The 10,108-nt window shown below is 38.3% G+C and overlaps 1 protein-coding gene across 1 annotated transcript in view; it reads left to right on the plus strand.

Annotated features, from left to right (window-relative positions):
- Positions 1-10,108, plus strand: part of CORIN (corin, serine peptidase) — a 342,333-nt gene that overhangs the window by 249,270 nt on the left and 82,955 nt on the right. The window contains exons 12-14 of the mRNA XM_006872676.1: positions 2,859-2,972; positions 5,988-6,098; positions 7,683-7,812. Of these exons, the coding sequence (XP_006872738.1) occupies positions 2,859-2,972; positions 5,988-6,098; positions 7,683-7,812 (355 nt within the window). The remainder of the gene's footprint in view (positions 1-2,858; positions 2,973-5,987; positions 6,099-7,682; positions 7,813-10,108) is intronic.

The following is a 10,108-nucleotide window of genomic DNA, read 5'->3' on the forward strand; positions in this document are numbered from 1 at the left end:
GATAATAGTTAGAGATAACACTCTTATCCACTATATAGCCACATTTCACAGGCTAGTTTTAATTTTTATAACAACATTGCAATGTTGGTATTATGGTCATTACTCATAAGTGGGGAGGTGAGGCTTAGGGAACTTAAATAAATTGCCCTAATCACATTCCTATACAAAAGTTAGGCTCTAGGTACAGAAAAGTGAGAAAATGCATGGAGAAGGTCAGCATAGCTTTAAAATCAGACACATGGATTTAAATCCTAGCTCCAAATCTCATAATCTGTGTGATTTGGGGGACAGTACTTCTCAAAAACCTCAGAAATTCTGAGGAAGCTGCAGCTGTTCAAGGTGAATGGTTATGAGCAGCCATCTAAGGTGCAGCTACTAGTCTTTCCATGTATGGAAGAAATAGAGCTAAGAATTGAAGATGCTTGGAATCATTTAGTTCAATGGACTCATGGAACATGTGACCATCAATCTCCATGACTCTAAGACTAGAAGAACTACATGAGATGAGAGTCAACTTCTCTGAAAGGGATCCCACTGAGTGGGAGAAAATGTAAAACAAAACTCAAAATTATTTTTAAAAAGACTAGATGACCCTGAAACTATGACCCCCGACCACTCTTCAGGTCTGGAAAGGAACTCACCACCATGACCTAATTTTCATCCAAGCAGTAAATAGTTATATAGGGACAACAAGAGCACTAGTCAGATATGTTGACCAAGGAATGGTAAATCAGTCAAAATCAAAAGGCAACATTACCTAAGGACAAAGCTGAGAAGGGATGGGTAGGGGGATGGAATAGAAATAGGAGACACAGGGAGGAAGCAGGATTAACTGCTGTTGTATGGAAGGGATTACAGTCATTGAGAAGAAATAAAGTCTATGATTTGTTGAATGAGAAACGGATGACTTTGTCTGTAAACCTTCACTCAATTCACAATAAAAAGTTAAAAAAGAGTAAATGGTTAATTGTCACATTCAGGGCAGACTTCAGGATCTCCTTCACATCCCCAGGGACCTGCAGGACTGTCTTGTGATAACATCCTAGATAATGTGTCTCCAGCTAGTGGAAGACTCCAAATCATATCCCTATGAGTTCCTGTGATGGATGTCCCAGGTCCTTAGACCTAAGATCACTCTATATGTACAACCAATGAGGACTTTCATTATTTATTTCCTAAAGCTTTTAAAAACTTCAAATCTCATTTTGTTGTTGTTGCTAAGTGCCGTCAAGTGGGTTCCAACTCAGAGCAACCCTGTGTAGTGTATCCAAGGAGTGGCTGGGGAGTTTGAACCACCGACACTGTGGTTCAAAATGACCTTGCAGTCCATGCTTTACCCTACAGCGCCACACCAGGATTCATTTTAGGTCAGTAAAACAAATTTCTTCTGTTGACTGGATTTGCTTTTCATTAAAATTGAAAAAGAAAGAATGGTTTTTCTTATGATGAGTTCCAAGAAGCCTGAGTCAATTGTCTATGAAATTTCTCTGAATTCTTTGTAGTAAGTCAGATGATAAAGATCATTAAAAAATAATAATTTCTTATTTGAGCACTGCTTTGTATTTCACTCACATTAAACGAAATTATCTTTTCCTGGAAACGAGAGACTTTTTGTCCCTTACCTGAAATAAAATTCCATTTAAAATACGGATGTGTTTAGGGCCTGCCGAGTGCTAGCTGCTATTCTTGGCAGGGAGGTAAAGGAGAGTCAAAGAATGAGGCCATATGGTCTCTGCCCTCCCACACCTGCTCATCTAATGAGGACTGTGGATATGACAGAAGTGACTAGACACATCAGACTAATGGCATGTTTCAGCAAACATATGGGATACAATGAGTTTAAATCATATGACATTCATGATGCTTATCACAAGAACTTGCAAATTGTAGTTTAAGCAAACTGTTGTTTAAGTGTAGACTTATTGTTCTTAGTGTTGGCTCTGACCTATGATGACTTAATGTATAACAGAACAAAACGTTGTTCAGTTCTACGCCATCTTCATGACCATTGGCATGGCGTGGTTACGTCCATTTTGCTGCTGTTGTGTTTATCCATCTCACTGAAGGTCCCCCTCATTTTTGCTGATCATCTACTTTACAAAACACGATGTTTTTTTTTACTAGCCCTGCCCTGGTCTTGTGAAAATTATGTTTACTTCACACATTAAGTAATAAGTCTCTAACCTTAGATATTTGACTTCTATAAATTAATGGGTTTATTGCTATTGTTGTTAAGTGTCATCAAGTTGATTCCGAATCATAACAACCCTGTATCAGGTTTCCAAGGAGCAGCTGGTGGGTTTGAACCACTGACCTTAAAGTAGTCCGGTTCTTATTCTATGGCAGTACACCATGATGAATGGGTTTATTAGCTGATTCTCAGCCCACTCTTGTAAGTATTTAGCATAGAAGGAGCCTCTTTGGACATATACATGGATTCCCTATTTGCTGACTGAAATTACATTTTAAGAATATACATTTAGTTTACTCAGTGTTGTCATATTTGCTTAAAAGCATAACTCCTTCTTTCATAGAAAAGTATTATGTGTTGGCAAATTGACTCAGAAAACAAAAGGAACAGCTAAAAAGGCATATTCATGTACAATTGTTTTTGGCTTTTTCATTTCCAGTATGCCACTTTTGATTGTCTATTAGGACGGCTGTACTGTTTATATTGCAACACAAAGATTACTGAGTATCTCTGCTTTCAAAAGTATGCTATTCATGGTTTGTGGAAGTCAAAACTCTAAGAAAAAAGAAACAAGGCCTTTACAGTGTAATTTCTCTGCATTGTTTGGTGAAATTCATCATTCTTTCACCTCCACATCTATTATAAATGCCTTTTATTCTGTTTTTAGGTTGTAAAGAGAGAGATCTTTGGGAGTGTCCCTCCAGTAAACAATGTTTGAAGCACACAATGATCTGTGATGGCTTTCCAGACTGCCCGGATAACATGGATGAAAAAAACTGCTGTAAGTGCTTATAGGAATTTGTCAACATGACATTTTAATGTTGAACACACTTTTCCTCTGACTTTAAATACAAGCTAGAGATTTGTATGTTGTAGCTTTTAATACGTTCTACTTTTTGACTAAAATACCCACTTGTTAGAATATATGCTAAAAAATGAAAATATATTTTAAAATCCAAGATATTATAATAGCATTATTTATAACATGAAAACATTAAGAACACCCAATATCCAACCATAATTGGATACAATTATGATACAACCATAAAATGAAATAATATGCAAACACTAAACATTAAGATAGAGAAATACTTTCTTTTGAGTTCATTATGTACTATTGTTGTTGTTGTTAAGTGCTGTCGAGTTGGTTCCTACTCATAGCGACCCTGTGTAGGGTTTCTGATGAGTCTGGTGAGCTTGAACCACCAACCTTGTGGTTCAAACCAACACTGCAGTCCAGCATATTAACCCACAGCACCACACCAGGATCAGAGAAATATTTTCTTTTGAGTTCATTGTGTATTACTAGTTGGATAAACTAAAATATTAAGTATTATGTGTGCTAATGTACTTATGGAGTCCTGGTGTGGCACTGCAGGTTAATGCACTGGACTGCAAAGTTGGTTTGAACCACAATGTTGGCGGTGCAAGCTCACTAGATGTTCTTCAGAAACCCTATAGGGTCGCTGTGAGTCAGTACTGAATTGACGGCACTTACCAACAACAACAAAGTACTTATACCTACATATAGACAAAGATCAGAAAATCATAATAAAATGTTTAAAATTATAATCTCTGGGTAGTAGAACTATTGCACTGTTGTGCTTTTCCTTGGTCTCTAAATTTTCTAACTGAATGGCCGTTACTTTTAGAATCAGAACACAAAGTTATTTTGTTCCTTAATTGTTTTATCTTCAAGAAACAGAAAACCCAACTCAAGCTGGTTTAAACAATGAAGACATGTATTACCTTTTATAATAATATACTTAGAGTATGTTTTATATTATTAGACAAAGGCAAGTGTACAGTAGGTTATTACAGCTTTATGGCATCCTTGTAGGGCATTGTAAAATAAGCACTGGACTGCTAACCACAAAGTTGGTGGTACAAAGCCGCTAGCCACTCCTTCGAAACCCTGTACAGGGTCACTGTGATTCGAAACCAACTGGACAGCATTTAAACAACAACAATGATGTGAACATTTAGAACCTTCTCTGTGATTATTTTAGTTTTTCTTGACCTCATACTAGCTCTGTAATTTCAGATCATAAGATGTCTGCCACTAGAGCCAGGCACATCATGCTTCCTCAATCAGATCCAGTGGGAAACATCTAGACCCTCTCCTACATCTCTGGAATATCACAAATGGGTTCCTCCAGATCGGCCAATTTAGCGCATAATCAGAACTGATTGGCAGGAATGTTTGTATGGATTAGAAAAAGGCACCTCCTCCAAACAGCTGAATTGTACAAACACCCCTTCTGGAAAGAACAGTTAGAGAAAGATAGTTCCTCAGACTGCTGCAGCCTCAGGCCAGGGCATGCCCTAGCCAACAGAGTTTTGGGTAGGAGCCTTCTTGTAGAACACAAAAACCATCAGGCATGGCCTTGATCTTGGATCACATGTTTTCTGCTAGACTGAAAAATAATTATAATGAGAAAAATGCCATGCCCAGCTTAAACTAACCAGTCATCTCCCCCTGGAGCTTGAGATGATGCAAATGCTCCAACAAATCAGAGTTCCCTTAAAAAAACAAAACAAAAAAAAAGTGATGGATAGACAAGCAAAGAGGTTTACTATAATTATACAAAAACTCAAGACAGAATTAGTATATGACTCTGAGAGTCTTTTAACTGCAGCTAAAGATTGTTCTTAACATTAATGTGGCTGGAGCTTGCTTGCTTTCTTTGGAAGCTTCAGTCTGCTCATCCCCAGTGATTGGCCCTTGCTATTTCAGGTTTCAACCCTGTTCTCAAATCTTAAAAGTCCCTGAGTAGTGCAGTTTGTGCTCAGTGACTCATCTAAACAGTGATGGTTACAACCCACTCAGCAGGACTGTGGATGAAAGGCACAATGATCTGCCTCTTTAAAGATACCAGCCAAAAAACTCTATGAAACTGTTCCACTCTGTAACTCATAGGCTCACTATGAGTCGGAATGAACTCAATGGGGATAGGTTTTGATTTTGGTGTCTCTTATCTTTAGTAATAGAGTCCTGGTGTGGTGCTGTAGGATAAGCCTGGACTGCTAACTGCAAAGTTGTCATTTCAAACTCACCAGCCACTCCTTAGAAAACACTGGACCGCTAACTGCAAAGTTGTCAGTTCAAACTCACCAGCCACTCCTTAGAAACCTTATATAGGGATCGCTATAAGTCCGAACCAACTTGACAGCACTTAACAGCAACAACAACCTTTAGTAATTCTGTTACTATGAGTGGTGGTAGTGGTGTGCAGTGGAGTCAGTTCCGACTCATAACGACCCTGTACCGGCTTTCCGAGGCTGTAAATCTTTAAGGGAACAGAAAGTCATCTTTCTTCCATGGAGCAGTTGGTAGATTAGAACTGCTAACCTTTTGGTTAGTAGCTCATCTCGTAATCCACGACACTACCAGAACTCCTTGTTACTATGAGTAGGAATTTTCAATCCAAATTTTAGAACCTGAGAATCTTATGCTCTGGAGATAGTTGTTGTTGTTATGTGCCGTGGAGTCGGTTCCGACTCACAGCGACCCTATACAGGGTTTCCGAGGTTGTAAATCTTTATGGGAGCAGAAAGCCTCATCTTTCTGGAGATAGTAATTCTGTTTAAATGCTTGTTATTTGTATAAATTGACATCTATTCAATGACATTTTATCAGTTCTGTGTTTCTGTCTTGATACTTGTTTGGGGAGTCTCAAGACCAAATTTTCTTCCTTCTAGGGGCCTGTTGGAAAAGTATAATGTACATTTGAGACATAATCACATTTATTTGCTTCTTTATTTATGTCTTCTTAAATATTGTCCCCTGTGCCAGCATTCTGCAAAAGTGATGAACTGGAATGTGCAAATCATGACTGTGTGTCACGTGCCCTGTGGTGCAATGGCGAACCAGACTGTCCGGATACTTCAGATGAATGGGACTGTGGTAAGTCGCTCCTTTCTGCCATCTTTTTACATTCTTATGCTTGCCAGCTATCAAAGTTTACTGAATTCTAAATTCCTTCACTGGATTTACTGTTAGTTCATCTAGTTCTATTACAAAATCTGAGAGTAATGATTCATATATGTTATTTCCAACTGACAGAAAATATCTCCCAAGTTATTTCTTGATTTGCGATCAGCCAAGATATGCCCTGGAAGAAAGACCTGGAGACCTACTACTGGAAGATCACAACCACTAAAAACCCTTGAGAACAGTTCTATTTTGACACATACGGGTAATCATATGTAGAGAGACACATGATTAAATTAAAATATAAATGCTAGATTAAAATTTTGTTTGTTTGTTTGTTAATTCTGACTCATGCTGATCCCATGTGTGTTGGATTAGAACTGCGCTCCAAAAGATTTTCAGTGGTTAATTATTTTGGAATTTGATTGCCAGATCTTTCTTTGTAGGTGCCTCTGGGAGTACTAAACCTTTAACCTTTGGGTTAGAAGTCGAGCTTGTTAATAGTTTGCACCACCTGAGGTCTAACTGCTAGAATAAGATTTTTTTCAAAAACTCTTAACCCAGCTTCAATTATTAGCAGCACTGTGTCATACTTTTATCACCTGCAACTTCTGAGATGGGACAAAAAATGGTCTTCTATTTTCTCTACACTTTTGCTCCAGATGCAAATGGGACTTGCACCATCTCCTTCTTGACAGGGACAGGATTTAAAGACATCTCCTATCAGTACCTTTGGCTTTGAAGAATTCCATTGTCCCAAACTCATCACTGTCTCCATTTACTGAGTCCTTTTCTCAGTCCTTTGTATCATTTAGTCAAATCGTGAATCTGTGTGTGTTGTGATCAATCAATTCTGTTTCACAACTGCTCTGTGCCTAATTAAGCACAAAGGATGCTGTTTTGTAAAATCAGAGTTGGCTTCATACGATAATCATGGGACTTGGAACCACAAGATGTGTGTTTTGAGCCTGCCAGCTGTTCCACAGGAGAAAGATAACCCTATACAGGGTTACTATGAGTCGGAACCAACCCAACAGCAAACAGCAACAATAACAACAGCTCATCACTCACACACTTGAACACTCAAATGCTTCTTCGAGAGGAAATGATATGAATTGAATAAAAAACAAAAACCTCAGTTGCCTTCTAAGGTACCTCTTGGCAGACTCCCAACTGCCAATCTTCAGTATGCAACTGAGCACTTAATCCTTTGGGCCACCAGGGATGCCAAGTAACAACTAGTTTATAATTAGGTAAGCTCTGGGTAAACTCGTGGGGAGTGAGTTCTGCTTCTGGCCAACTTCTAACTCATAATGAAGAGTCAAGAACTGCTTGTCTCTCTTTTTTAAGAATCCCTGTTGTTATTTTTTGTTTTGTTTTGTTTTTAAATCAGAGACCACCACACTTACAGCAGTGATTTGCACAGATACTCAGCAAATGATTCTTAACTGAAATGAGAATACATCTATGCAAGTAAAGCCAGGGCATGTAAAAAGATCATTTGGTTCCATGAGAAGAAATGTTTTTAATTAGAGTTTTCCTTTTTTTTCTTCCCAGTGACCCTCTCTAAAAATCTGAATTCCTCTTCGTTCCTGACTGTTCACAGATCTGCCACAGAGCACCACGTGTGTGCGGATGGATGGCAGGAGGCATTGAGTCAACTGGCCTGCAGGCAGATGGGTTTAGGGTAAGGTCAGTAGTTTATAGCACTGATGAATTTCTCAGAGGGCTTCGTGGAGCTTGGCAATAATATCTTCCTTATGAATGCATAGTGAGTTAGTGCTCTCAGACAAAGAACCCTCGAAAGCACGGGAAATGAATCAGGTGAGAGGACCGTGTGTAATTACCAGCACCTGCTCTGAAGAACTTGGGTTGAAAACAGACTTTGAAGAAGCCTCAAAAACTAAATGAAGTAATTGTATTTTAAGTACTTCTGAAATGAGATGCTTTCATTATTTATAAAAGGATTATGATGGTTTCCTCCAAAGCAACCTTCATGGAAAAAAATCTTTCAGTTCTCCCCAAGAGGTTATTGAAATTCTTTTTTAAGCAACATGCATTTTTAAAAAAATAAGTTAGGAGCCAGAACTTGAAGCTGCTGGCATTTCGATTTACCCTAGGTATCGTAGGAGATGTAAATCAGGACTTAGTTCACAGTTTTCACTTCTTAATAAAATGAAAGGACATTCACTTTGGCTTTGATACAAACACATTGAAATTAATACTCTCAAAAACTTGGATGCACACTGTTTTGTGAAATTTTTGCAATAATTTGCAGGCACTGTAGGATCAGCATTGGACTGCGAACCACAAGGTCAATAGTTCAAACCCACCAGCTGCTCTTTGGTAAACCCTATACAGAGTCGCTATGAGTTGGAACCGACTGGATAACACTCAACAACAACAACAAGAGTACGTGTGTATGTGTGTGTGTGCATGTAGTATACATAAATATGTATGTACTAAAGGAATCCTGGTGTGGCACTGTGAGTTAATGTACTGGACTGCAAAGTTGGTTTGAACTACAATGTTGGCGGTTCAAGCTCACCAGCTACTCCTTGGAAACCCAATGCAGGGTCACTATGGGTCAGAACTGACTCGATGGCACTTAACAAATATTTACTAAATAACTTTTATTTATTATACATAGGCAAACATGCTTCTTTCAACTATATATGGGGAAAATGTATAAATGAGGAACATAAAAGAAAAAGGATTTAAAATTCTACAATGAAAAAATATGAATCTCTTGTATGTTGGAAACAGAATCTTGATTGGATCTTAAAACAGAGCTTTTATAAACTCAGGAAAATGGAGATTATTATGACTGGAATATCACTTCCTGCTCTCCCCTCTCTAACCAAGTGGGACTAGATTATAAAGTAATGGGAAAGGTGAGCCCTAGGTAGACTGTCTGGAATCCGTGCTGCATTCGGCTGCCAGGTGTTGCCCCTTCTCTTGTTAGTCTTTAACCCTAATTAAAAGTCTAGCCAGAGAGCCCTGTAATCAGGCTAAGTCCTCCCTGTGCCTCTGTTTGGTCTATAGTGAGGAAATCTCAAAGCAAGGGCTATATAGTATATTATTATATTTTTCAGTAAAAGGAAATATTCAATCTAAGTTGCCTCATGATTAAGGATATCTCTGAGGTTCTTAACTCACATTCAAAGAAATCTAAAGGCAAACTCACATGAAGCTCAATTTAAATGTGATTTGTCAAAAATCTTTGGATATGGTTCTGGTTATATTCCAGCTCAAATGAGAGAGTGAGAGGTTATAAGAGATTTTTCGAGCCCTCTGTTTCTTGCAGGGTCTTATTTCTGGGTCTCCTAGGGAGGGTTACAGAAGTCCTTTGCTATAGAAAGGATGTTGGTATGTATTTAGTTTTCGAAGGGGAGAGGAAAGATGGATAACAAAACACGTTCTTGCTCAGATGGGAAATATCTGTGTCAAGATTTTCAAAACATCCTAATATTATTTAAAAGAGTGCCAAAATATTATAATTCATGGACCTGAAAATTCAATACACTTTCAGATCGTATAACCTACTAAGGAGCCCTGATGGAGTAACAGTTAAGCGCTCAGCTGCTCGCCAAAAGGTTGGTGGTTTGAACTCACCTAGTGGCTCGGCAGGAAAAAGAACCAGCAGCCCATTCCTGTAAAGGTTACAGCCTAGAAAGCCCTACTGGTCAGTCCTACTCTCTCATGGAGTCTCTGTGAGGTGAGACTGACTTGGCAACACCTAACAACAACATAAACTACTAAATACAAATACGTTACCTTTACCAAAGCTGTCTTAGGACACAGAAATTATTTTATTTTGCATATCTTTCTGCAATAACTTTTATTGAACAAAGATTCCATCAGTACTTCTACTTGAAAGATCTTTAGATTTCATTCCCAATACCAGTTTTGATAGGTTTTTGTCTTAGGCCAAGTTTTTGAGAGAAGCAAAATCAGTGAAATATATATATATATATATATAT

This window comes from Chrysochloris asiatica, unplaced genomic scaffold, assembly GCF_000296735.1.
Source record: "Chrysochloris asiatica unplaced genomic scaffold, ChrAsi1.0 scaffold00209, whole genome shotgun sequence".
In the NCBI taxonomy this organism is placed as follows: domain Eukaryota; kingdom Metazoa; phylum Chordata; class Mammalia; order Afrosoricida; family Chrysochloridae; genus Chrysochloris; species Chrysochloris asiatica.